The following is a 27942-nucleotide window of genomic DNA, read 5'->3' on the forward strand; positions in this document are numbered from 1 at the left end:
ATTTTAGCCCAAATGTCAAGATACATGGATATTGGTAGTTCTGTTATATGAATAAGTTGGTTATTTTCAGAAAACTATTAATTTTCTTTTATTATTATTTTGCAGTCAGTTAGATCAGTTTTAAAATAAAAAAACGTAAAAAGCTATGGACTACATTTTGTTGCCCTTTCTTCATATTTAAATCCAGATCACGACTACAACTTGCTTATTTTTATTTTCAGTTCAAAAATAAATGATAACTCGTAGTTTCGTTGACTATGGTTTCGGTTAAATGATTTATTTTTGTAAATTTTAATTTTTTGTTTCGATTACATTCAACATTTAATAACATCATCTCTAAAACGTTCTAACAGCAAAACACTTATGTATTATGGTGTGTGCGTATAATTGTATATTTAAAATGTTGCTGTCAATTTAAATTGAATAAAATTGTGTAGCCGTTGACGATTGTAATTCAATTTGTCCCATTTTGAATTGTAATTTTTGAAGGAATTTCAATAGTGCTTCCGATTGATGAACGTCTGGATCTTCTAAATCTTGTTCAAAGTCTCGAACCGCTTTTAATCGCTGCTGTAAAGTGGCCGATAGTTGTGTATGGGATGAGAGAACTGGGCTCCATAAAGGTAACAATTTGGTTAGAATTGTGCACCGTGTTTCTTTTAATGCTTCCAACAAGTTGATGAAATGTAAATTCACCATTTCTGACATCTGAAACGTAATAAAAATCGTTTAATCGTTTTTCGCAGATGTTTTGATTTTTAATCATGTTTTTTCTTACCATTTTCGATGATGATACCAATGATAAAATGCACGGCGTTACTTTTCCCCAGAATTCAATCAATATGCTCATGGTAATGTTTTGCGAATCTGATGATGGTGCATTTAGATAAGAGATTTGCTCCAAATAAACGGACCACAATTGACACAAAGTGAAAGCATGAAATAGTGATGACATATGAAGAACCGATGTTGCCATTCTCGATTGTTCGACAAAACCAGCAAAAACCACTTGAATATGATCGGCAATATGACAACTGGCCTCTTGTGGTATTGGCTGGGCGACAGTATGGCATTGCATGTGATAGTGAACGGAAGCTCCATGTTGGCCAATATTACCCGCTTTCTTTGACATCAATGCATGATGAGTGAGTGCTCCTAATAATAACCACGAAAGTAACCGCATATGACTGATGCATTCGGAAAATTCTTTCGGTCCTTGTTGGATTGATGACGGTGCATTATATAGCCATGGCTGAAATGAAAATGGAGATTTTTAAAAAAATGTCATTGTTCACTAATCAGAGTAAGGCTAAATACCAAATATCTTGCGACTGGTTTATTATCTCTTGAATTGTTACGAGACATTTCCAACGCCAAATATTGTGCGATTGCTCCCTTTAATACTCCGCCCAGCGTGTCTTCATTCAGATCATTTGAACTCTTGAAATTCTTGATTTTGTTTAATGTATGAAAATCGGCCAAAAAGTCAAAGCTATCATTCAGATACTGACGCATACATTCGGTTGCATTTGTTGTATAAGCCGGCGGTTGTTCTGGCAAATCGGCAATAATTCCCTTTGGTAAACAGCCTCCGGCATCCTCCAATAAAAAACCGACCAATAGCAATAGATTTCCGTCGGGAATGTTAGTTTTGAATTTTAACGCCTGAACTAATTCGAACATGAATTGTCTACACAATTGATGCTTGTCACGCTCTTTTGAAAATGCACGTGCACTCAAATGACAAATATCATTCAAAACTTTGTATTGAAGCGTCGCATGTTGAACACAATGACTGATCACCTTGCAGAATGGATCCAATATACCCTAAAAACAATGGAGAGCGAGAGGTAGAAAATCAATGTCAACAATGGCAATTCGTTTGTATTTAAGTGATTACCTTCTGCATAGCTGGAATTTTCAAAACGGCCACAATTGTATTCAGCAAATAGTCCGGACTAATCAAATTGTTCAATATTAATACCAAACGTTTGAATAATGTATCTATACGTTCATAGGCTAGTGCCCAATCTTTGGTTAGGATTCCAGCATCAGTTGGAATACAACTCAAATATTCGCCCATGTTACGAAGAGTAGCGGGCAATGTGTCCATCGGCAATGTTTTCTTTGAATTCAATGATTCAACAAGTAACAGAATTGGGCTCATCGGATTTAATTCGTTAAAATCCATCAATGCACGGGCAATGCTTTTAAAATACTTTTTACGTTGACGTTCTAATTGAAAAGAGATTTGAATAATTATGATTTTTCCTCTTACTTTAGACATATACACAAAAATGCCACATACCTTTCATTTGAGTCAAAAACATTTGCACAAAAATGCCATTCGGTGCAAGTTGATGAAGCACACAACGAATAAATTGATGCGCAACTGATTGCGAATTACCAGGAATCTCATATTGCCACGGAAATTTCACGTGACTAGCATATCTGTAATTATATAAAATTCCGTATAAAATTGCAAAACAGTTGAGACGATTGACACTCACTTGCAAGAGATGACAAGGATTTCTGGTAAGAAAGAGGCGGCAAGTCGAGGCTCTCGATGAATGAATGTATTCAAAATTGTAATCATTATTCCAATCTCTTCGTCGCTGTACTCTTCTATTTCAGTACCACATTCTTGACAACGATTACATATTTTATCCTCTTTATTTGGAGTCGTTTGTGGAATCTAGTGATAAAAATGCCATTTAAACAAGTGAACCAAATAAATATTCAATATTGCCTTACTTGTTGTTTCTGTCCGCTGGTTGCTGTTGTTGGGTGTGCAGATGTGTTATTATTTTCTGAATCGGACTCGTATTGTGGTGGCGCCCATGATCCAGCATACTTGATTCGACTATCTGGAATTGATTGTGAGTGGACTACGAACGGCCCGGTTTTTCGCAAACGTCGCTGTGATAATATTGAATCTTTTCCGGCTGCTGTAGCGAATGGTGTACCACAGCAGTTACCACTGGCTAATGCATTTGACGATTGAGCCTCACTTGATGGCGACTCAAATGCCGATTGTTTCATCAAACGTCGCGGTGAATTCGCTTGGCTGCTATGTGTAATGTCGTTTCCGGTACTCTTTTGAAAAACACAATCAAATGAACAAAAAATACACGTAAATGGCATTTAACTGTAAAAATTACCTCTGATTTTTCGAATGAACTCTCTTGTTTTAAATGACTTATTTCGCTTATGGAAAGAACTTCACGAACTTTATCGGCAAGCGTATCTTTGGCATGTTGGCCGATCGGCAATAAACGTTCTGGCGTCGGAAATTCCAATTGGCTAACGCTTTTTGGTGATAATAAGTCAAAATTTTCTTGTGTCTGTGAAGTGTTTGGCAATGGATTTGGCATGATGTTCATTTTTGATAAAGGTGATTCGGGCGATCCAATTTCAGCGATTTTGTCGAACGTTTTGAGCATGGGTCGAGATTTAACATCTTCGCCTGAAACTGATACTGGTGTGGTTGATGGTGTTACGCTTGGTTCAATCACACGTTTCTGTCGTCCTAATGTTCGTGGAGTTGGTGAAATTGTTTTTTGCTCCACCCAATTTAGATCTGAAAAAAAAAACATATTTTTTTTTTCATGAAAAAAACGAATGATAGAGAATTAAAGAAGAGGGATGCAAATTTATATACTTGTTGTATTGGCTGAACTCATTGCAATTTGTTTGGCAACTGATGCTGATGCTTCTGTAATCAATGAACCGATTGCACTCTTCGAGCTATCAACTTCTGAAGTGTCTTTCGAGTCTTTTGTATCAGTTTTCGATTCAGTATCTCGTCTCGCTTTGCCATCTTGTGTGATAACAACCGATTTTTGTACATTTATCGGTTGATTTATTGGAGCTGTTTCAATTGGACCTTGTGGCGTCATAAAAATGGAGGGACAAACCATCATGCGCACACCTTCTTGTACGCTGCACTTGCTTGTTACAGTTTTCGATGAATCAGCGCTTGATTGTTTTGAATGTTTATCCAAACTATTCAATTTCATGAATAAGCGTGATGTCTTTTTTGTTTCTTTCTCTTTTTCCTCTTTTGGTTCAACGACACTTAACGTGGACAGTGCAACTTGTGCCGTTGAAATGTTGGCCGTTGTAACTTTTCCTTTGATTTGATCACTTTTGGTCGATGAATGTGCCATTTCATCGAAATGAGATCCATCGTCGAATGAACCGGGAACGCTGTTATGCAGTGTACTCTCGGATAAATCACTTTCGGGTATTGCAACCAATTCGGATTCCGTATCATCAGCTTCTAAGCTTGAATCTTGATATTTTCTACTAAAACTTTGGCTTGACTTTTGCGTATGAAGTGTTTTTCCTTTGGCCGTTCCGCTTGTTCCTTCCGAACCGATAAATGGGCTTATTGGCGGTGTTGGCTCATCTCGATCGCGTTCATCACGATCGCCCATTCCATTCAGCGATGGTTGACTCATATCTTTAAAAACAAAATCAAAATCAAAAATGGCTGAAAAATCAAATAAATTCATTCACTCTCACCTCGTGATCGTGTGGGCATTTCCATTATTACCGTAGCCGGTATTCGTTTGCAACGATGAAATTGTGCCTCCAGTGAATTCAATACGATTCGAATCAAATGATGAACATTCTGACTGTACATCGGCTGTGTGTATTCATACTGGAAAGATATGGCCGTGTTTTGGTAACAATTTCTAATTGAAAATGTTGAAAAATATCTACCTTGTACATGATGACTTCAACTGCCATAAGCCAATGTCGACGAATATGTGATTCTAAACGCCATAGCGAATACGAATAAATAATATTGTGACTTGACTCTGAATTCACACTTGCCACCGTAGAGTTACTCGGACAATAGAGCAGTGTGTGCAAAACCGCTTCCAAGATACTGAAATCAAAGAATACACCAATTGTTGTTATTTTCGTCGACGAATATCTTGAGCACGAAACGCAAATATGTAGTTTGACTTACCTGGCGCCCATCAAATGATTTTGATCGAGCATTTGTGGCAAATTTGATAAAAATGCATTGAAAACTGACGATGTTCGAATTCGCTGTGGTGTTATATGAAATAGTTTATCGATTGGACTGTATCCAAGCAATAAATACAAATGTCGCATAACAATCAGCTGCATTCGAGATGTTGGCTTCTCTTCCGTTGGATAGGCTTGATCCGAACGTGACATAAATTGCATGATTAGAAACACCAATAAGTGCATCGTTTCCTTGTCCGATTCCTCAATGTCAATGATGCGGTATAAGCAATTTGTGATGTACGGATCTTCTGCCGGTCCACCAAATGAATGAACGTGGAAATCTATGTACAAAATGCAAACACTTTTAATTCGATGTTGATTTAAAAATTTGGAAAAAGAATTTTTTATTTGATATAGCATCCAATTGAGGGGTATTAAATATGTTTTCTATAGAAAAAAATGCGTTGGCCATACGCTTATGGTGGAATGCTTCAACAGAACATGCAAAGACGAACATAGTTACGAAAAAAAAACATATTAAACTACATTTGTATTTTAGATATAGATTTACTATGTAGATAGGATTTGAACTTTAATGTGTAAACTACATTTATTTACAAATATTTGTTTTCTTCACATTGCACTACTTCTCTTCAAATCCCATCATTTATTTTTTTTTATCTCAATGCACTAGTGAATAAGAAATGAAATATACAAAGAAATAACATACCGGATTCTGGCGATTTACTGACGTTTTACATGGATATGCTTTTTTCATACTGATTTTTCTTCAATGAGAACACACTTCATAAAATTTATTCATTTTCGATATGTTAGATGAACATATTTGAATGACACCAGATAAAAACAAAACACAACAAAAAAAACCGACTATATGGCAGACAAGTAGTTTGAAAATGACCAATATATGGGTAATAACGGTAGATAGACTTAATTGGGAATGATGAAACGATAAAATAATGTTATAACTTAAAAAAGGGGGCACAATCGAAACGAAAACAGATAGATTTAGTCTAACAAAGAAGGGTTGGAGTTTATAATACAGAAACTAGAACATTTACTATTAAGGTGACAATCAGAAAATCGATGGCATTGTTGTTTAGATCTAGGCGATGGATCAAGGTATTTGCATCACAGTTAACATCCAATTGATGGTAAAAATGTCAGAGATGGCCTCAAAATGGAATGGATTTTTTATACAGAGTTTTTGTAGTGTTTGGCATCAGTTTTATTGTAGATTACATACACAGAGAAATGGAAAAGGCTCCATATGGAATTAAACACGTTGAATAAAAGGTCTGAAGATAGTTAGGTGAGGACAGATTTTAATTGTGTGTATGTGTGTGACAGAGACAGACGGTGTGGTGTGTGAAGGTTATTTTATATGAATATGTTCAATTGTGACATTTATCGACTTAGGACGGACTTGATTCCATTGAAATACAATATTTAAAACTGAACGAAAACGAAAAAACAAAACTGAATGTTGAATGAAAGAAATGCGTTAGCATGCACTACGACCTACCTTGACCCCCCATATTATTGGAAAATGTAGGACCACATTGGTACTGTTTTTCACTCAGGATATTTGGTGTGGTGGGTGTTGTTGTGCCACCACCCGTTGACGTGGTCTGTGTCATGTGCATAGGATGATGCAAGTGATGTAAATGATGATGATGAACTTGTGAATGCGTATGGGGGGTGCTACCATGACCAACATTAGCAGAAGCTACATTAGCAGTATAAGCATTACTTGAACCCGATAAAAACTGACCCAATCCGAAGCGGCTACTCTTCCGTTTCAGTATCGGCGCTGAAATTTGGCGATTGTACACTTTCTCTGTAATATAGAAGCGATATACAAATAGAATGACATAAGGAATCATCATTGTATGTATTAATTATTTATGTTGTTCAATCATCTACATAAAATCGTAAAATGTGAATGATTTTACCAATTTTTGAATCCTGTCGCGGTGGTATGATGCTTGCTGGAGCTGACATAGTACGTTTATATGGCCACTTCGTGCCGAATGATGCACTCAACGTTTTAGCCATACTACATGTAGTATCTGATTGGCTGAGTGCTTCACGTGCTTTGCTTATTTTCGTTAAAAGCGCATCACTGCCAGTTTCGGAGTTTTTCAAATCGCGCAAATATGGAATGTCGCCAGTTTTTTCCAAACTGATTTGAGCCTCAACAAATAATGTATCGAAGCGATTCAAAAAGAAATCCCATCCTAAAACGCGACGATCTGACAGTGAATTGTGCAATTGATATAACGATTGCAAAACAACCGGACGATCAACGATAAATAAATCAAATTGTGACTCTAGACAAAATAACAGAGAATTTATCGCAGAGTCATGGATCGTCCCCAAATACAATGTGGCCCGTTGAGCCACATAAACACTAATGTCATCCATCGAAGCAATCAAATAGCAGAAAGCGGTTGCAAGTGCCGTTTGTAGGCCAACTTCACTGCGAATTGGCGTCGAGTCCATGAATCGAGTTATGACCGTCACACGTTCAACCGCTGAAAATCGTATACGCCAATCATGATCATGAAATTCCTCCTGTACAATGCGCCAAAATACATCTGATCCCAATGGCAAGGTGATGCAATGTAACAGCAACGGAACACAAACAGAAGCAATGTGCGAATGTTCTGCATTACACAAATTCCATAAACTGAAAATCGAAAAAAAATATCAGAGCTGTTATAGGCACCGGAGAAGGCAAAATTATTATTTATGTACCTTTTAATCAACAGATTTTCTTGACACCAAATGAAAAATCCACGGTGATCACGTGATGCGTCGCTCAGGGCATCACCATGCAATGCCAATACATTCAAACATTGTAACATAAAGTATAAAATGTCTGGTTTTTCGATGTTCGGCAATTCGACCAACAATTGATGAATATATTGCAATGATTGCGGCAATGCGTCCAGAGTTATTTTAAATTTTCCAACTGATGTATACCAAAAATCGTCACCATCTATATCGGAGTCATCGTCAGCGTTTTCATTGTGATCGACTATATCGAATGTTTCACTTTCAGCTTTGGCCGTCATCAGTTGTGGCTTTGCTACATGCGCTGTTGCAGATGCTGTTTCAGTTTCCGTAAGTGTGACAGATCGTGCAACAGCAGCTGGTAATACTTTTTCGGTTGGCATGATGGCAGCCAAATCCAATTGTTCTGCCACAGTTTCAACGGTTGCCGTCATTATCTATAGATTGAAAACCAAAATGCAAACATACAATTAATATTCACTCTAAATGTTTAAACGGTAATAGCAATAGTTCTATAGACTTTCAAAGAAAAAAAAACACTTTACGCGACACTTTCGAGTCCACAATAACAAATAGACGTAAAATGCTATGCACAATTCATTATGTTATCTGTATTAAATATATAAATTCTACACTATTCTGCTAAATGTGTTTTGTTTTTCTGAATGAAAGAGAATTTTGAAGACGTAAAAGAAACGCAAACCAAGCCATGTATTTAAACAAAGAAAAGTGGTGTGTTTTTATATATAGATTTTCATTGAAAATGTGTTCGAACCAAACGAAATAACAGAAAAATCAAAATTGTTAGAAGAAGAAAGAAAGCAAAACGAACGTTAAGAAACGAATAGAAAACGAGTATTTTGGAAACAAAATTATTTATGCAATGGTGAAGAAAACATATAGAACAGATCATACAGAAAGGTTATAGTTTTGAACGGTGGCGAATGTGAAACAGAATATATTTTTTTTTTTTCATTTCAAAATAGTGGTACAGCACAAACACAAAACCTACTCAATTTGCTTCTCGTACAAACGATACATTACAATTGTCCAGTCACGCTTTTCTTTATGTACATACCGAGTTGCGGCCGCGCTCTGGTGTGCTTTTAAACGGACTAAATGAGCGAATCGCTTATTGAGAAGGTGACCAAATAATAAAAAAAAAAAACAAATATGTGTTTTGAAACTAAGAGAAAATAACAAACAATTGTACAACAAAAAACAGTTGACTTTCAGTGCTTTCACACGCACACATACAAGATACTTTGAAACAAACAATTCTCTCGCAGTGATTTATTTTTTTATTACGAATATTTTTCTCGTTTTTTTTCTAAATCACTGGTAATATAAAGAACACAACAATTTCGAACAAAAAAAAGAGTTTATTAAAAATGTCTAAAAGAGAATTAGAAGATTATTTACAATTGTTTATAGAACTAAAAGAAAAAAAAACAAAGAATTTTCCATTTTTCTAAGAAAATTTGAAGAGAAACTCAAATTCAACAAATAAATAAACATGATTAAGAAATTGTGACATGAAGGAAAATGTGAGTGTGTAGTAAAAAATGTTTCGCAATAAACGCAATGAGAGGACATTTAGAAATTGAAACAATGTAAACAAAAAACAAACGAAATATAGGAATAAAATGTAAATTTATAAGGTAAAAATAATAGAATGATTGTACGACATCGATAACAACGAAAAAATTGCGATTTTTGATTTGATTTGGTGTTGGGGTGTTGCTTAATTTGATAAGTCTATTGAACAAAGTACCTCGTCTGTAGCATGAATAAATCGCGCTATCTCAGTTTCACTACGGCCGCGCTCAGACATCTAAAGAATAAAATGTGAAAAATGACTATAATTTCCAGAACTCATATTTCGTTTCTTGTTTTTGCCAAACAAAAAAAAAAAACTAAAAACAATATAAACTAAATGAAAATAAGCACAATGTCAAATTGACACTTTCGTTTTCACTTTCTTGCATTTATAAAAAAAAACAGTTGGAAAATAAAAATATATAAATGAATTTAACTTTAAAAATGAAAAAAAAAATTGTGTCTGTATGTGTTGTGTATTTTTTTGGTCGATTTGATTATTGGTTGACCGTCAAAAAACATTACTACGTCCTCAATCGATGGCAAAATTTTGAAAATCTTCACTAAATGTTCATTTAAAAAAATATTGATACGCTCTGCTTTAAAAATGCATTTCGATACCAAGGATTAAATATTCTTTTTTTTAAACCAGACAAAAAACCTCTTTAAATACATACAGAACAAACATGTGGCATGTGGACGAGAACTCCTCCAACCGAATGTGGTTCAGGTTGTTGAACAGGATTTATAGCAATTGGTACTGGACCTAAATTTACAAAACCAAATGAAAAGATAAAAACAAATATGTTCCATTAAAACTCGGATCAATTTGTATTGTGTGTGTACTTTTCTTTTCTATGATTTTGGAAAAGAAATGCCATGAATTTCTCTATTTAAAAGAAAATTCGAGCAAAATGTATCTGAATGGAACAATTTTCGCTACTGAGTCACTATTTCAAACAGTATGATGTTTCCAATTCTAATTAGTTTATCATTCATATTTCTATAGATGTCCGTTTCTACCGTTTTCAATTTTCATACTATGAGCTCGATATTAGGTTAAACGATTTCTAAGTAATCATTTTCTCTATCGAAATAATGACTAAGCTACAGTTTAAATTTTTGAAAAAATATTATTGAAATATTATTGCATTCAATATTTGTATTGTCTACAAAATATTGTGTGTTTGTGTGTAGTGTATCGTGTATATGTGTAAAAGATTAATAAATATGTGAAATTGTTTGTATAATTTCATTAAAATTGTGTCTGTGCAAAATTTGTTTGTATTGCTACTCTGAATGGCTTACTTAAACACTATAAAATTGTAATAAAGCGCTAAATTAATGGCAAGCTTAAGAAAATTGAGGAGGGGGAAGTGCAAATGAGCGCCAAATCGATTATTTCAATTTTTTATAGTTTGATTGATAAAAAAAAGCAACTACTCAAGTCAAACAAAACGAATTTCGTGTGAATCAGTAAAGTGCAGTACTATAAGAAATGCACAGTATATTGCTTTCATTCACCTGCCATAATAATTATTTTCCCCGGATCGTCTAAGATACTTGGCATTCTCCACATATCTTTTTTTTTGTTCATTTATAAGTAAGTAATTATGATTTGTTTTTTTTTTTTGTTTGTTTATTATTGCGAGTTTTATAACGCGTACACAGAGGAGAGGAGATTAATTTGAAAATAAATATTTTAGCAAAATTGTCTTCTTCTTCTTAATTGAAAAAGGCGACATTTATTTAAATATCTGTTCGCGCAATAACATTGATCAATACCATGAAACAACAAAGAACTTACCACCAAAGCCGAGAGGAAGTGGTATTGGCAGTGGTGCCATTGATAGAGATACATCACGATCTCTAGATTTATCTGAATCGGGCGGAGATTTGCGTGATGGTTTTTCATCTTCGATCACCTCTTCCACCGGTGGCTAAATAAAATAGAAAGATTAAAGTTGAGAAAATGATCAACAGATATTTTGCAGATAGAAACATTTACATCGGGTGGTCTAACTGGATTCTCTGGTGCAATAAATTGAACCAATTTAGTGGACAATTGATGCCACATTACGGACGCTTCACAGAAAGCACATTCGGACATCTGTTTTACTTTCATGGCGCATATATGATTACCCACACCAACTGCAGTCACCATACATTTTAACAAACGACACACATTTTCACAGACTTGCGTGTGAATGCCCGTGTGCTGTTCAACATCTTGCAATTCCATTTGCTTCAATAAAATGTCCAACATAAAAATACAACATGTCAGATTATGTTCGGAATCGGTTGAGAAATCGGCATTTTTTGAAGCTGGCGCTTCTTCATCGGACATGGCCGACGTATGACTTGATTCATCTTCAACAACTGGAGCTGAAAAAAAAATAGACGAAATTAGTCAAAAAAACTATTTGGTGGGATTTGATTTTAATGTGGTCCATGTCATTGGTCTTTTTTGTGTCACAGAACAAAAAATTATTAGACCTGTTAGTGGCACCGGAAATGTAAGTGCCATGTACTTATTCCATATAATTTTTTAAGTGCTGCATCTGAATACAAGAGACAGCAGCACTTACAAGAAAAGTACACGCACCTCTTCGGTGCCTATAACAGCCCTGTTTAAATCCCAGGTAAATTATGTTCATCGATTTCACACAAATTCACTTGTAAAAAGCACAAAAGCACGAAAAAGCCAGGTACAAAAAAACCGATCCCCTGACATTAACCGACTTTTATCTGAATTTTAACTTACAAATTGAGCTTCGACGCGGTGTAACACATTCACTGTCTTTTGATTGTGTTCTTTCATCTTCTTTCTCTTTCGATTTGGTGCCATGTTTCATGATACGTACACCGTTTCCAAACATACGAAACAATTGCGATAATGGTATTAGAATCTCAAGTTTGCTGATCACTTGAAGCCAATGTAGTGCTTGTTGTTGCACCTTAGCGGTTGTCTTTTCAAATCGAATCGAAATGAAATTGTACATTGTTTTCGCATCGAATCCCAATGGAGACATTTCAGGATCAAGTATTTTACTCAAAACAACTTTTAATTCGTGCAGTTCTTTTTCGGGTACATCATTTGTAATCGCTTCCATCCAGTATGGCATTACAACATCCCAAATTTCGGATGCGGAAATTACTTCATATGGAACTAAACAAATCAAGCGTTGTAACCCCTCTCTCAAATGACTTGTTCTTGAGGCCAGCGAATCCCTATATTATAATGATCACAGAAAAATATGTAAACAACATTAATTTGATCTGACCAAAAGTTACAAGCAAACAAAATCAAAAACTCACCAATGTCCTGTGGTCAAAATAATTGTGGGGATGAGACATTGATAAAAAAAGAGATTAATTTGATTTCAACAAAAATTCCAAGCGAATAAAGTTAGGAACTCACCGCCATTACGTGCATACTCTGGTGGATGTGGCAATAAACATGAAATAAACTCTTTGTAATGACTTTTGCAAATGTCTTTCAACCAACCGCATACATGTTCAACCTTCAATTTTTCAATGGTACTCTCAATTTCGCCATCGCTTGAGTACGCTGTTACATGGAACCAATGAAAGAGCATCGACAATAAACGGCCAAGTATTTCAACTGGCGTTTCTTGAGTGGGTGTACAACGTCCAACAAGCAACCAAATACCATATCGGCCGAGCAATTGACGTTCTTCAAGCGAAATATTATCAGGTGGCCCATGATATGGGAATGTTGTACGTGTATCGCTTGCATCTCGTCCCGGTTCAAAATTCAATGGTTTTGCTTCACGCAATAAACTGATCACTGCTTCAACCATATAGGTTTGCATTTCTGGTTCCATTTGCCAAGCAGATGATAAACTTTTGTGTACAATATGGTCGCCACCTCGACGACTGTTATGACGATTATTATGGCATTGAGTACAATAACGAATCGGATGGTTTCCATTGTAACTGGCACATTCAGTACTAAAACAAATTGAAATTGCTGATTTGTCCGTTGAACGACAATTCTGCAGAACGAAAGAGATGGAGAGATTTTTTTTAAATGAAAAGTTCAAAATTAGGATTTGCACTGAAATCGTACCTTATTTTCGCATATCATTGACACTTGAGCCATCGGATGCAAAATATCACCGAATAATTGATTGGGATTTTCGCGATGGATATCATTAGCGCATTCGATACAAAGATACAGTGGTGGTGGTGAGTCTGGCGCATATGTTATACTAATATTATGATCGTAACAGACCTTGGTTGCCTCAGCATTGCCGGAATTTGGACAACTTTCACGCTGGCACACAAACGGTATTAGGTCGTCTGTTTGAAATCAAAATGAGTAAATTTATATATGACAGTTCGGCACGCAATCACACAAGTACAGTTTACTTACTTGAGAATTTGAATAAAAGTCCGCGTCGATCAAATAGATTTGCATTGAATGCAGGCCAATAATAAAATAAAAGTTTCGCAGCGGATGATCGGGACAGAGCTGTACCATAAGCGATAACACAGAGAATATCTTTGACAACATTTTTTTTGTTTGCCATAAGGCATTCCAATAATTGACAATGATGCGCTGGATTATTGGAGTATTGAAAAACCATCATGATGACAGCCGAAACTGATTGACATGAATGGCATTCTTGGTCATCGTAACTGCCCTGTCTTGTTATTGTGAATGGTAAAATGTAGAAACAAAGTGAGTTTATGATCTCTTGGTGCAAAGATATTGGCAATACGGAAATGGCCGATGCCACTAAATACGGAATATTATCAATGAGATCCTTATCAAGAAATGGCAAAATACATCCCAAACATTGTAGAACCGCTTTTCCAAATACTAAACAAACGAAAATCAATAATATTAAATGGGAATGCGTCACATAAAAGATCCGAATTTCTCACCATTCAGCCCAAATTGAATGTTTGGTGCAACGTCTAAGAGCATTGCAAGTGCATTGTAGAGATTTCCATACTCCAGATTTGGATAGGCAGACATGCGTATGTGATCCTGTGAAGGATCCTGTATCATTTGATGCGGAGAATTTGGGACATCTTTCAAAACGGCTACACGCAAACAAAGAAAATTATTATTATTTTTTTTTTTTTTCAAATATACAAAAGCAAAGTCGTAAAAAAGCTGATACTCACTCAAAAATGTTTGCGAAAAATACTTGATGGTGTTGGCGATATCAACGCCGGACGGTGCAGGCAACACATTATGTAACAATCTCAAATGGTAGTCATGCAAACAACGGAGCTTGGCTTGAACTTACATTTTCAAGAAAAAAAAACAAAGATGTAAAAATTTATCAATATTTTTCATTTAATTACAATGCAACTTACAAGCTGCAGCCCGTGTGCCCATATTAATCAACTGAATCTTAAAACTGCCCGTCATTTTTTCATCAGCTTTTCCCTCAAATCAATCTATATGTTACGTAACATGTCTTGAGTCGAATTTAACTACTTATTTTTATCGAATACAACGAATTTTATGTCCACTTTGAAATTGTACACTGTTTCTCTCTATTAATGGATGTTTCTAAAACTTTTTAAATATAAATATGTAACAAATCTTTTATCAATTGCTGCGTAATTGAATCGAGTGTAAAGTAACAAAAAAAAAACTCCACACCCTTGTTTCCACGATTCATTCAATTGAAAACTCCGTGTGATGCGTGACTTTTACTCGGATTTTTTTACTATTTATTATCAAAAGTGAATTAGTTCTGATTAAATGAACAGAAATTAATTAGTTTTCACCTCATTTTCAAGAATGCGTACGGAAATGAAAAAAATTGCATCCTTTGCAAAACCACCCTCGTCAAATACCAGCACACAAATATGTCGGACATTGTGAGCAGAGAAGATTTTTCACATCTCGGAGCATGAGCAAGAAAAATCGATATTGACGGCGGATGCTATGTGTTATACGTTGTACGCTGTACATCAATATCTATATATCCAGTTGGATGCCATTCACTTTTCACCCGAGTCATGTGCAAATAACTTGAGATTTTTTTCCATCATCTCATTCCATGAATGAAATCAGCTGTTCAGCGAACAGAATGCCAGAGGGTGCGATGCCGGTTTTATTGAGCATGCCATGTGTTTACTAACAACAAAACCACGTGAGTATTCTCCAGGGGCTATAATTTCAAAAGCAGAATTATTTACTCGAACGGCGTAAGTAAAGGAGGCATGATTTACTGAACATTATATTTTGTATACTAATCATTGAGGCGAATTTTTTTTATAGTTTATTTGTTGTAATATAAATGTGAAAAGAACTTCATGCCCCAGTATTTTTGGACATATGAGGTATTTTATGGCCACAACGAATCATATAAAGTATGAATCGAAAGATTATCTCCTGAATATATCAGTATCAACGTAATTATCAATTGAATAAAAGAAAAATGTAAACAGAGGGAGAGTTAAATTAAAACTTGTTTTCATTTTCGCTTCTTTCTTTCTTTCGGGCGATTAAAAATAATCATTAAAAAAAAGGTTCACATTTCATAAATAGAAAACGTTGACCGCACCGTATTCGCGTATTATTGGAGGCCCGCATCCGTACACTGTTGTCAGCTGATTTTTTGATTTACGTATTCGTGCCTCTTTTGCTTCCTTATATCTCACTCGTTATATATATTTACTACTTTACGTCGCTAGCGGTGCGACGGTCTCTGTTTGTGTGCGATAATATAATAATCACGACGTTTGGTTCATCGTATGTTTCAGTTTTTATGCTGTGACGTTTTTCAGTCAGTTGGAATAGATTGTGGTGTTCGTACGCTTTTTATTTGTTTTATATTTAAAAATCTAAAAAATTCATCGAGGAAATATCGTAGATATGTCTTTTGTTCGCATAATTGGATCTGAGGTGATTTGATTTCTAAAACAACAATTTTTGTGTGAATTTTAAACATTTGTGATATTGAACGTGTTGTCAAAATTATTTTTGTATATTTTGTTTTTGACGCGATGAGATTTCTTATTCCATAATTTCAAAAAATGATTAAAAATAAGATCCAGAAGTTACATAACGAAATATGGAATGAAACTCGGTGTTATCATGGCATAGTTCTTATTTTTCTTCAAACGGCCGTGATAAGTATTAGGTTGATAACGATAAAGTTGTTTTGCATTTTACAGTCGACAAAAAAAACGGTTGATTTTTTTGTTGTCGAACTTGACACAAGAGAATTGATAACATTCTATTCAATTATGTACATTTGATATATTTTTTGGGCAAATGTTTACCCACCAATTCTACCATAGTTCAAATAAGTGAACTTCATTATTTGACACTGAAATGTCAAGCGAATGCATTGAAATTGTTGATTATTCAAATTGATTTGAACTTGAGTGGACACTGTGTTTAAATGCATAATATATTTGTTTCAATCACCTAAGTGTCACGATAATTGGGTTTACACAGCGGCTCCAATTTCAAATAGCTATTATAGTTTCTTTCCTTTTCTTCTTCTTCTTGCTATTTTCAAATGCAACTGAATCAATCTTTCATTTGTATGCATATAATTTTCCAATTAAAACACATTTGCCGTATATTGAAACTATTGCTTTTGCCACAAATATATATATTTACAACAACAGCATAGCAATCGAATAAAAAAATCAAAAGCGTAGAACCATAGACGTTGTAAACAAATTCACGCGTAAACAGCCTGCCGACCTAAATATAGTCGCTTGTTTGTGATACCACGTTGCTCCTGAATATGAGACAAACATTCCATATCGTTACAGATGCGTTCAGCTGTTGCTCGTCGCATGTTCTCAAGCAGCACTGCACCAACGACGAAACTCTTTATCGATGGCAAATTTGTTGAATCGAAAACAACCGAATGGCTTGATTTACACGATCCAGCCACCAATGAAGTGGTCACCCGTGTGCCAAAATCAACACAAAGTGAAATGTTGGCTGCAGTTGAATCGGCCAAAGCGGCATACAAATCATGGAGTCAAACATCGATATTGACACGTCAACAAGTTATGTTTAAATTGGCCCAAATAATTCGCTCAAATATGAAACTCTTGGCCGAAAATATCACAAAAGAACAGGGAAAGACATTAATCGATGCTGAAGGAGATGTACTGAGAGGATTGCAGGTTGTTGAACATATGTGCAGTATTACTAGTCTTCAAATGGGCGAAGTGGTGAACAACATTGCAAAAGATATGGATACATATTCATTAACACTTCCGCTAGGTGTAACAGCTGGTATCATCCCATTCAATTTTCCGGCTATGATTCCACTGTGAGTGCTTAGATTGATATTTTTCTAGAGAATTTTACTGATTCACTGATAATTTTTTCCACAGTTGGATCTTCCCCACAGCTATTACTTGCGGAAATACAAGGTAATTTACATAGCCACAACATTTTATGTCACATTTTAATGTGTCACTTCCAGTGTTTCATATATCGCTATCAGTATCTGTAAGATAACTGAGAGGGATATATTCAGCCAGATATGAGTGTCAAAATTGTGTCAAAATTGCATTAGACACGCTTACCATCTCCAATGTCTAATTTAGACAGTTTCATATCTGGCTGAATATATCCCTCTCAGTTATCTTACGGATACTGATAGCGATATATGAAACACTGGTCACTTCACGTTTCTCACATAAACCCAAGCTATTTTGATAACGAAATTTTTTCTTATTTCCAAGCATATTAAAACCGAGCGAGCGTGATCCAGGCGCCACGATGCTTTTGATGGAAATGTTGAACGAGGCCGGCTGCCCGCCAGGTAATTATTCTCACAGAAATGAAACGACAACAACAATAACACATATTTTTACTGTCAAAATTTTGATGTCAAATGGTGTCGACATTGGTGACGGTATTTTGAAACAGACTGTGTAATCCATATTCATCGTATATGATCCTATGTAAAGTTCTATACTTGATCTAGTTCACATTGACGGTTCAAATCGTTTATGTCCACTAGCGTGGACATGGACTGTGTGTTTCTTCTGTTACATGTACGTTGTAATGGACAAGTATAGTAACATGGCGTCGTTCAAATAAATTAAAAAATCCGTCCACTCGTGTCGACACCATCTAGCACGGTAGTAGGGATTTCATTGCTGTGATTATTCTCGTAGATATTGTTTTATGTAAAAGCCTCGAAAGATGAATGTAGTAGACACTGATACGTTTTTAATCTTTTTCTTTCATCTAACCAGGTGTTGTAAATGTCATTCATGGTACACATGATTCGGTGACATTTATTTGTGATAATCCCGATATCAAGGCAGTGTCATTCGTCGGTTCCGATCAGGCTGGTAAATATATTTACGAACGTGCAAGCCGCAATGGAAAACGTGTTCAATGCAATATGGGCGCAAAGAATCATGGTGTCATTATGCCAGATGCTAACAAAGAGAATACATTAAATCAATTGGCTGGTGCTGCATTTGGTGCGGCTGGACAACGGTGTATGGCCTTGTCGACGGCAGTATTTGTCGGTGAGGCAAACAATTGGATTGAAGATTTGGTGAAACGTGCAAAAAGCCTAAAGGTTAATGCTGGACATGTGGCTGGCACTGATGTGGGTCCGGTCATTAGTCCACAATCAAAACAACGCATTCACAATTTAATCGAGTCGGCCAATAAAGAAGGTGCCAAAATTATTCTCGATGGTCGAAACGTCAAAGTACCCGGATATGAAAATGGAAATTTCGTCGGTATGTATTTATATTGATGTAGAGATTGTAGAGTGACAATTTGATAAGTTAATCTTAATACAATTAATAGGACCAACAATTATAACAAATGTTAAACCGTCAATGGAGTGCTACAAAGAGGAAATTTTCGGTCCGGTTTTGGTTTGCTTGTCGGCTGATACTTTGGATGAAGCTATTGATATTGTGAACAATAATCCTTATGGTAATGGAACTGCCATATTTACAAACAATGGCGCTACGGCTCGTAAATTTGTTAATAAAATCGACGTAGGACAAGTCGGCGTAAACGTGCCCATCCCCGTGCCTTTGCCTATGTTCAGTTTCACCGGCACTCGAGGTAGTTTCTTAGGCGATAACCACTTTTACGGTAAACAAGGCATTAAATTTTACACACAAACCAGAACTGTCACCCAATTGTGGCGTGAAAGTGATGTCACTCATACAAAATCGGCCGTTGCAATGCCAACTATGAAATAAAGTTCTAAATTGGAGCTTCCACTTGAAATCGATTGAAAATATTCCAATCATTCTAAAGTATTCCAAAGAAAACAAAACATTACAAAGATGGATAAAGAGATTTTGATATATTTTTCGTTTAAATGTCATTTCAAATTTCCATATTTGTAATATTGTCAGGTTGAAAAAAAGGGAAAAAGTACATGTAAATTTGGTATGAATTCAATAAAAAATGGGAATGCAAATAAGTCAATTCAATAAAGTGTATTTATTTTTTAAAAAATATAGAAAAATATAAAAATTACAATACAATGATATTTACATATTATTTAAAAAGACACCATTGCATACAATGATTTTTGGATAGAATAGATCCGTAAGATCTCCGCAAGATCCGGATCCAAGCGTGCGTACGTAGCCGCATGATACATACATTCCTTACTCCGTAATGCTATGGCATGCGAATCAAAGAAGGGGAAATAAGAATAACGAATTTGCGTGCGTATTATATATGTATGCATCATGCGGCAGCGTACGCACGCTTGGATCTGGATCTTGCGGAGATCTTACGCATCTATCCTATCTAAAAATCATTGTATGCACCATTGGAATGTATGAGGCAATATTCTCACTTGAAATTAAATATTTAATTGAATCCATAGGGATTGGCATAAATGATACTTCTCAGGTCCTTCTTATTCAGTTAATCCGTAATTTAAAAAAAAAATCTTCATAAAATTAAAATACAAAACATTTTGCAATTGAGTATAAAATCAAAATGTTGAGAAAGTCATCTTGAAAAAGAAATGTATACGTAAATATATGAGGCATGTGTTTACATTTTACGTGAGTTTCTTATCATTTTGTTCATGTTTGAATATAAAAGTAGATACTTGAAATAGATTATAAGCGGTAATGCTCAAAATAATATAATTTAAGAAACCACCTGTAAAATATGTGTGAATCATCAACCATTTGCCGACGCTTGGCCCCCCGATAAACATCACATTCGAAATGCTTGAGGAAATAAGTAATTGACCACCAAGCAACGCATTTAATCGTTGAATATTATTGCTGCCGATCGGTTTCAATATTCTATTATACGATTCACTCTGTGCAATGTGCCTTCCAAACAGTTCAATGTATAAAGACGCCAAATTGAGAAACACCCAGACCAGCAAAAATATATAGTATCCATGCCAGAGATAGATAAATGCAAATGATATAAAACTGGCAAACAATTTTCGTGGCAGTGACGATGTTTTGGTGCACATTTCTGCATAAATATGTCTGAAAATATGCGCAATAATTAAAAATCTTAAATCTTTATTCCAAATATTCAAGTATTATTTTGTTTCAAAAATTCATTATCTTACTTGAACAAAAAGTCATGAAGTCCTTGGTCAAAATGCTTCCACATTTTCGAATACAAATGAATTCGTCCAACGCACATCGGTTTCTGCTGTGCATCGATCCGATCGAATTTGGCCACAGCCAATCCAAGTCCATAGGCTATTATGTATTTATTACAAAAATACTGCCCTATCGCATATGCAAATCCGTACACCGCCCAAAGGTTCATATGTTCCATTTGCTGAACAAAAAAGAAACGTTTACTTTAAATTTTGTTGAGAAAAAAACTCGAATTTTACAAATGGCTTACATCCGGATTGTAAATAACAACGTTGGCATAAATGAAATGCATACAAAACTCATTCAAAAAGTATAAGCATCCAATCCGAATCAACGCTACAAACAGCTCCTTCAATCGATACAGCGACTCTTCAATGCGAAACAATTTATTCTTTGGAAACATACTTGCGTATCGTTCATAAGTTAATGGAGGACCATGCAAATAAACCGGTAAATAAAATGAGTAGGCCAAATAGTTGAGCGTTGAAAAATAATCTCGTATTTGTTCGGAATTTTTTTGTGTGCATTTGTTTCGAGCATTACGGTAATCGATGGCAAAACTAGTCACTCGTAGCAATAACCATGAAAGTGCAATCATTGCATCACAAACTTCTTTTTCGGTGAGATATGGTGATAATCTCTCTTCCCACACGCTCTGCTTAAGCATATTCAAGATGGCCAACCAAACCATGGTTAACATCCAAACAAACGGCTTTCGCATCAGCATGGTCACATAATACGAAAATATCATTAGAAACATTGCAGCCGATACCAACGGCTTGAAGTTTGACGATACAAATATAATACCAATGGTGGCATGAATAAAGCAAATTCTCTGTAGAAGAAATATTATAGTTAAATTTCAATTCGAGAAATAATAAAAAATTAAAAAAATAAATTATTTACATGCGGTTCCACTTGCCGAACAATTTCTGATAGTAGCACATGGTAAATATACCATAACGTATACTTTTTTGTGTTCTCAACAAATGATTCCAATTCAGAGTCGTAGTCATCTCGTTTTCGACCAATAAACGACCAACCTTCAGAAAACGAATTCTCATTCTCTGGAATATCGATACCTGAATGAATTAAAAATAACGATATCAATGTGATATAAATTAAATAAAAAATAAAAATTAGCACTCACTCTGTCCATACTGAAACGCATGATAAATGGCATATATCAAGGCTATAACATACATAAATAACGAAATTAAAACTTCAAACGGTGGCAGTCTCATTATCACATTTTATTTTGCAAAACTTCGATACACAAAAAATACTATTCAATTTATTTTATCATTTTTCGGATTTGTATATAAAAAAGCCGATATTTGTTGTTATGTTTTAAGTTTTTCCATTGGAATGTAAACTGTCAAACCGCTGGATAAAAATAAGTGTCAGCATTTGCGGTAGAACAATGCTGGCAACCGTAAAATGTCAAATTACCGCCACTACGACAGTTCACATTCACATGGTGCAATGATAACAAATAACAACACAGTTTCAATTGGGCTCTGGATATTTTTCATACTCTGAAAAGCATTACATTACAGCCGGCGAACTGAAGAGATTTAATTCGATTGTTTGTTCTTTTAAAACGGTAAGCATTGAAATTAGCTATATTAAATAGATTTTTTTGAGTAATTTATTTATTTCTTTGCTGTTCTACAGACTAAATAAACGAGAATGGAGTTGAGTGTGCAAATAAAATGCCGAATATGTCGAACAGTTATAATGAAAGTATCTTCGGACAACTTGTTGGATGCCCATGCCAATCGATTTACAAAGGATCTCACACAAATTCAATCCAATTGTCCGTCAATCATTGGAAGAACCGAAATTTTTTTGAATGAAGATGCGCTTGACTCATGGATTCAAGACGAAATTGAACGATCCGAATGGACAAAAGGCAAATTGAAATGTGTAAAATGCACCGCAAATGTTGGTTCATTCGATTTTGTAGCTTGCCAAAAATGTGATTGTAAACAATTTAATCAACCGTCCGTACATTTTATACGCAGTAAAATCGATTTAGAAGATGTCAAATAAAATGTTTGGAACATGTTGAATATTAACCGAAAAAATGTATTTTTTTATTTCGTTTTTCGTCATTTATTTTTTATTTCGTTTGAATGTTGATGTTTTTCATGTTGGAAAATTAGATCGCTAACGTGATATAGACTATAAATTGCCAGGCTGAGAATCGAATAAGATAGTAATGTGTTGTTCACATAAGTTTCATACATAACATGTAAGAATATCTTATGGTCTGATAGGAATAGTAGAGCGAAAGCTGTTTGAAAAATAAGCAATTGACTACCAAAAATCTTATTAATTCTACTCATGTTACTTGAACCAATTACACTGGAAATGCGTTCATAAACTTTTGATTTGCAAATGTATCGACCCAAGAGTTCAATACATAATATAGCACAATTTGACCAGACCCAAAACAGTACCCAAATCGAACTGCCCGGACAATGCCAAAATGTAACAAATCCATACACCAAAAATCGACCACATTTATTCCAGTTTGTTGTTAAATTGCGGGTCGGAATATAAATGTATCTGAATGGAATTGAAAATGAAATTTATGTTATTAGATCACTTTTACATGTTTCCATGTCTGTTTTGTTAATTATCTTACTTGAGCACAAAATCATATAGGCCTTTATCCAAATGTCGCCACGTCAACGAGTTTTTGTGTATGCGCAAACAACATTTTGGCTTCGGTGGAGCATCAATACGATCGAATCTGGCAAGCGCACTGCCCAATTGATATTTCAACATATAAACAAACGAGAAATAGAGTCCAGTGCTTATAGCTAATCCATAAAGTGGCCAACCTTTCAGTTCCTTTACCAGCTAGAGCGGGAAAAAGTGTCGTAAATTAACAAGAAATAACAATAGATACACGCACCAACTTACATATGGATCATAGGAAATTGCTTCAGCATACAAATAGTGCATCATAACAATTGCGACAAAACTTGTACCAGCCAATCTCATTAATTCAATGAGTAAATTTTTTACGCGCTTTTGCAAGTCGCAATTTTTTCCCAATTTATTTTCGTTGATCATACTCAAGTAATTCATGTAAATGGTCGGTGGTCCTTGAGCGAAAAACGGCAAGTAAAAACTGAAAGCGATGAAATTGACCAAGGAAAATTTACGACCAAATTCGGCATTTTTCACAGAATTGTTCACATTTGACAACGCATCACAATAGTCAAGTGTGTAACTTGTAAGTCGTATTATTTGCCAACCAACAGCTGTTATTCCATTGAATATTTCAAGGTGTGTGACATTTTTTGAAATGAATTTTCTTGAACGCATATCAAATTTTACCAATCCAGCAAAACATAGCCATGCCAATAAGGTGAACCAAACAATTCTCTTTTTTGCCGATCGCATTGCAATATAAAATGATAGTAAGGCGGTGATCGATGTGGCTATGATAGGCATTTTGTATGTTGAAAATAAGAATGAAATCCCAAATATTGCGTGTACTACAGTAACTCTCTAAATTCAATGGAATATGAATTTAAGAAATTTTTGTTAAAATTATAACAGATTTGTAGTAATTTTCTTGTACCTCAGCGTTAATGTATCGCACAAATTCACAACAAATACAATGAAAAATCAACCAATAGAATGCAGACGATACATATTTGAAAAATTCAGTATATTCAGTTTCGAATTCTATGCTACTCAAAAAACTCCGTCCATATCTCGCGTAATATGATATTCCATATTTATTGTTGCCTGATAAAAGAATTGATATTGATTTTTTTGTTGTAATATTTTATTTTGTAATATGACACGCATAATCTCACCATTTCCGAAACGATAAAACTCAAACAACGCATACCCAATGGTGCTTATGTTTATAATTAAGAAGAAAATATCTTCTTTTGTTTTTAAAAATGTTTTCATCGTCTCGACTATAGCTTTTGCAAAGTAGAACTGAATCACATTTTTATAACTCTTTAAATTGCGACAAGTGTCTGTTTGAAAATCGACATTTATAATCCTTATTTATGTATTCAGAAAAATGTAAACACGTAATGTTTCAGAAATATTTCATTGGGAAAAAATATCCACACAGATGAATATTTTAATGTCATTGTACTAATATTATGAAATATTTCGTCATGGAAGTTTTTAAACGATTGAAAAAAATGTGTGAAATTTAAAAAATAAAAATAATTTTTCGAACAAAAAACAACACGAAAAAAAAAATACTGCGTCAACCGAGAATCGAACTCGGATCAACTGCTTGGAAGGCAACTATGCTAACCATTACACCATTGACGCACATGAATTTTCTATGGTCTACAAAAATAAACAATTGCATTTCGATACCGGTTCCACATATAGCCTCTACACCAATATGTCCACGTATGCATGGCACTGTGCGAAAGCAAATGAAAAATAATTTTTGTTATTTCAATTAATGAAAAATGTGACATGTCTTTTTTAAATGCCACATGCAAGACAAATATTGTGACATTTAAAAACAATTTTAATTCACTCTCCCGACTCAATGTTATTGTTGACGACGCTTAATGCAAATGGAAGTGAACAAATAGATACAAGTGAATAAACTAGCACAGCCTCTAGCAGACACCTATTACAGTTTTATTTGTATGTGCCGAAATAGCTCAGTTGGGAGAGCGTTAGACTGAAGATCTAAAGGTCCCGTGTTCAATCCACGGTTTCGGCATAATTTTTTTTATTTTTAACGAAAAATCTTCAAAAAAGTGTGTTTTTTTTACTTTTTTGGGGCTTAACAACCGAACATTTTTGTTTACCGCTATAATTTTTATTTATAAAGATAATTTTGGACTATTATCAATTTAAATTGATATATGGAAAAATAAAAATAAATGACGAACGTAAAAAAAAAATAATTCCCCTACCGGGAATCGAACCCGGGCCTTCTCGGTGAAAGCGAGATATCCTAGCCACTAGACCATAGAGGAGATACATGTAAAGTAGCTAGTTGCTTTCATATCCCGTTGGTATTGAATGTTTTCAACGTGTGAATGACTTATGCTGTGTGAATGACTTTGACTACCCAAGATCTCTTGAATTAAAATGTACGAAATCTGAAATGCTATTATTATTGAAGCAATGTAATATAGCTATTATTCCAGTTAAAAGTTATCTCTCCTATAAAAATGCAAAAAGCGCTCCAAAATCGTTTGACATTCATTCATTAGAATATTTTGAAAAATATAGACAAATCTCTAATTATGAAACACTGCTCTTTTGTTTTTCTTCTTCATTGTTGATTAGATTTGGCTTATTTTTAAATTAAACAATGTTTTTTTTTCACATAACTGAAAAAGAGTTGAATATATGCAAAATATTGTCCCAATTTTCAAATGGACTTTTTTGGGGAATTTCCAAACTCGAATTTTACGGAATTTTAAAAACAGAGTATAGAATTATAAAAATCAGGCTTATAATTTTGCTACATTTTTTTTTCAAAATAAATGGTTTTAATTGAGTGTAGAGAAACTGCAGGTGAGTGTACAATATTTTGTTTGAATGTGTATCTGCAAAAAAATGTCAGAGAATGGAACCCTTTTTGGCCATAGTCATAATTTTTCCAGGGTAGCGTTTTTCTAAAAACAACATTTTGTGTAACGTACATAGATGATGACGTAAAAAAATTTAGGGGGTGATGGCAAAATTTCGTAGGGGGTCTCTGAAAAATCCATGGGGGGTCCCAACAGCAATGAAATCCCTACTACCGTGCTAGATGGTGTCGACACGAGTGGATGGATTTTTAAATTTATTTGAACGACGCCATGTTATTATACTTGTCCATTACAACGTACATGTAACAGAAGAAACACACAGTCCATGTCCACGCTAGTGGACATAAACGATTTGAACCGTCAATGTGAACTAGATCAAGTATATAACTTCACATAGGATCATATACGATGAATATGGATTACACAGTCTGTTTCAAAATACCGTCACCAATGTCGACACCATTTGACATCAAAATTTTGACAGTAAAAATATATGTTATTGTTGTTGTCGTTTCATTGCTGTGGGGGTCCCTGACGATGTCACCAATTTGTACGAAATGAGGATAAAATCGTTTTTTTTGCTCTTCACTTTTTTGGCGAAAATCCCTAGCAAATCGAAAGAATTTTCTCACTTCAAATTGCCTTGCAAATCCAAAAATGACAAGAAAATTGTTTTTTTTTTGGAAGTCACTTTTTGAGGCGAAAATACCTAGCAAATCGGAAGAATTTTCTCGGCCAAAAAAAAAGTGAAGAGCAAAAAAAAGGTCCTCATTTCCAAAATTTTTGGGGGTTCCTAAAAATATTTTAGGGGGGGTCATACGGTATGGTAACGTATATTGGTTTTAAAAAGTGTACATTAAGTGTTGGTTACAATTTCGTCTTCGTATTAAATATTTACTATGAAATTGAGTGATTCGGCTACACTAGTCTTATATGAAGAGATAGGGGCGCCGATACTGAAATTTTCAGACGCAGCGTCTGAACGCAGCCTCTAAACGCATCGTCTATATGCTAGAAATAGATATAATATCTTTTTCTTATTTTACCACGTATACACCCTCCAATCCAAAAGTTCCGATACTTTTTAAAAATAATAGATACCAGTGGCGCCACCTACTGGATATTATATGCGTTAGAAAGGTACTTGCCCCACTGACATTATGTCCAAGTTTCATGAGGATCGGATATAAACATGTCAAGATATTGCGTCTTATTTTTTAGTATCTTTTGCTCTTGGTGACAAAATGAATTTCAAACAAAAAATAATCAACTTTTGTGATAAATTTTGAAAGTTTTAACGAATTAGATATTTCAAAAACCATTGCTTAATGTGGAACGTAGTTTTATACATTAAGCTATGGAATAGTAAGATATATATATA

At 34.7% G+C, this 27942-nt stretch overlaps 4 protein-coding genes and 3 non-coding genes across 8 annotated transcripts; 2 read left to right on the forward strand and 5 right to left on the reverse strand.

Annotated features, from left to right (window-relative positions):
• Positions 1-368: 368 nt before the first annotated feature.
• Positions 369-15245, reverse strand: LOC116339872 (protein unc-79 homolog). Of its 2 annotated transcripts, XM_031765948.1 has the most exons (28): positions 14761-15245; positions 14566-14685; positions 14320-14481; positions 13805-14254; positions 13499-13731; positions 12827-13424; positions 12724-12730; positions 12170-12636; positions 11414-11790; positions 11213-11345; positions 10930-10986; positions 10083-10171; positions 9581-9640; positions 7768-8243; positions 6963-7699; positions 6533-6847; positions 4982-5327; positions 4729-4897; positions 4528-4666; positions 3662-4465; positions 3162-3580; positions 2755-3096; positions 2511-2695; positions 2309-2451; positions 1901-2235; positions 1318-1827; positions 779-1252; positions 369-708 (listed from the first exon to the last, which is right to left on the reverse strand). In XM_031765948.1, exons 1-28 carry the CDS (start codon positions 14813-14815, stop codon positions 415-417), a joined length of 8496 nt encoding a protein of 2831 aa, XP_031621808.1. In that variant the 5' UTR covers positions 14816-15245; the 3' UTR covers positions 369-414. The 2 variants fall into 2 exon arrangements, with proteins under 2 accessions (XP_031621808.1, XP_031621809.1); XM_031765949.1 differs by lacking the exon at positions 9581-9640.
• Positions 15246-16169: 924 nt separating this feature from the next.
• On the forward strand, positions 16170-19846 carry LOC116339693 (probable methylmalonate-semialdehyde dehydrogenase [acylating], mitochondrial). The gene is made up of 6 exons (XM_031765720.1): positions 16170-16303; positions 17188-17699; positions 17764-17802; positions 18118-18197; positions 18637-19137; positions 19208-19846. Exons 1-6 carry the CDS (start codon positions 16274-16276, stop codon positions 19612-19614), a joined length of 1569 nt encoding a protein of 522 aa, XP_031621580.1. The 5' UTR covers positions 16170-16273; the 3' UTR covers positions 19615-19846.
• A 256-nt stretch (positions 19847-20102) lies between these two features.
• On the reverse strand, positions 20103-22361 carry LOC116339857 (protein-cysteine N-palmitoyltransferase Rasp-like). Its single transcript, XM_031765929.1, has 5 exons — positions 22157-22361; positions 21913-22088; positions 21257-21841; positions 20970-21187; positions 20103-20883 (listed from the first exon to the last, which is right to left on the reverse strand). The coding sequence occupies exons 1-5, from the start codon at positions 22248-22250 to the stop codon at positions 20436-20438; spliced, it is 1521 nt and encodes a 506-aa protein (XP_031621789.1). The 5' UTR covers positions 22251-22361; the 3' UTR covers positions 20103-20435.
• A 611-nt stretch (positions 22362-22972) lies between these two features.
• LOC116339856 (protein-cysteine N-palmitoyltransferase Rasp-like) lies at positions 22973-24961 on the reverse strand. Its single transcript, XM_031765928.1, has 5 exons — positions 24849-24961; positions 24608-24777; positions 23941-24534; positions 23660-23877; positions 22973-23580 (listed from the first exon to the last, which is right to left on the reverse strand). The coding sequence occupies exons 1-5, from the start codon at positions 24946-24948 to the stop codon at positions 23121-23123; spliced, it is 1542 nt and encodes a 513-aa protein (XP_031621788.1). The 5' UTR covers positions 24949-24961; the 3' UTR covers positions 22973-23120.
• Positions 24962-25257: 296 nt separating this feature from the next.
• On the reverse strand, positions 25258-25329 carry Trnag-ucc. The gene has a single exon. It is a non-coding gene; the product is annotated as a tRNA-Gly (tRNA).
• Positions 25330-25665: 336 nt separating this feature from the next.
• On the forward strand, positions 25666-25738 carry Trnaf-gaa. Its single transcript has one exon. It is a non-coding gene; the product is annotated as a tRNA-Phe (tRNA).
• A 187-nt stretch (positions 25739-25925) lies between these two features.
• On the reverse strand, positions 25926-25997 carry Trnae-uuc. Its single transcript has one exon. It is a non-coding gene; the product is annotated as a tRNA-Glu (tRNA).
• Positions 25998-27942: the final 1945 nt, after the last annotated feature.

The sequence above is a fragment of the Contarinia nasturtii genome, unplaced genomic scaffold (assembly GCF_009176525.2).
Source record: "Contarinia nasturtii isolate CC-2019 unplaced genomic scaffold, AAFC_CNas_1.1 Cnas_scaffold_533, whole genome shotgun sequence".
NCBI lineage: Eukaryota > Metazoa > Arthropoda > Insecta > Diptera > Cecidomyiidae > Contarinia > Contarinia nasturtii.

Coding starts and splice junctions, on each gene's coding strand:
- LOC116339857 (XM_031765929.1), bottom strand. CDS start 22,250: ATGAGACTGCCACCGTTTGAAGTTTTAATTTCGTTATTTATGTATGTT. Junction 22,089..22,156: donor TGCGTTTCAGTATGGACAGA/GTGAGTGCTAAT, acceptor TAATTCATTCAG/GTATCGATATTCCAGAGAAT. Junction 21,842..21,912: donor TTCGGCAAGTGGAACCGCAT/GTAAATAATTTA, acceptor TTTCTTCTACAG/AGAATTTGCTTTATTCATGC.
- LOC116339856 (XM_031765928.1), bottom strand. CDS start 24,948: ATGAAAACATTTTTAAAAACAAAAGAAGATATTTTCTTCTTAATTATA. Junction 23,878..23,940: donor CAATTTCCTATGATCCATAT/GTAAGTTGGTGC, acceptor TTCCCGCTCTAG/CTGGTAAAGGAACTGAAAGG. Junction 23,581..23,659: donor CTATATGATTTTGTGCTCAA/GTAAGATAATTA, acceptor AATTCCATTCAG/ATACATTTATATTCCGACCC.
- LOC116339693 (XM_031765720.1), top strand. CDS start 16,274: ATGTCTTTTGTTCGCATAATTGGATCTGAG. Junction 16,304..17,187: donor TTCGCATAATTGGATCTGAG/GTGATTTGATTT, acceptor ATATCGTTACAG/ATGCGTTCAGCTGTTGCTCG. Junction 17,803..18,117: donor ATTACTTGCGGAAATACAAG/GTAATTTACATA, acceptor CTTATTTCCAAG/CATATTAAAACCGAGCGAGC.
- LOC116339872 (XM_031765948.1), bottom strand. CDS start 14,815: ATGACGGGCAGTTTTAAGATTCAGTTGATTAATATGGGCACACGGGCT. Junction 14,255..14,319: donor CATTCAATTTGGGCTGAATG/GTGAGAAATTCG, acceptor TCGTTTGTTTAG/TATTTGGAAAAGCGGTTCTA. Junction 2,696..2,754: donor CCAGCGGACAGAAACAACAA/GTAAGGCAATAT, acceptor TTTTATCACTAG/ATTCCACAAACGACTCCAAA.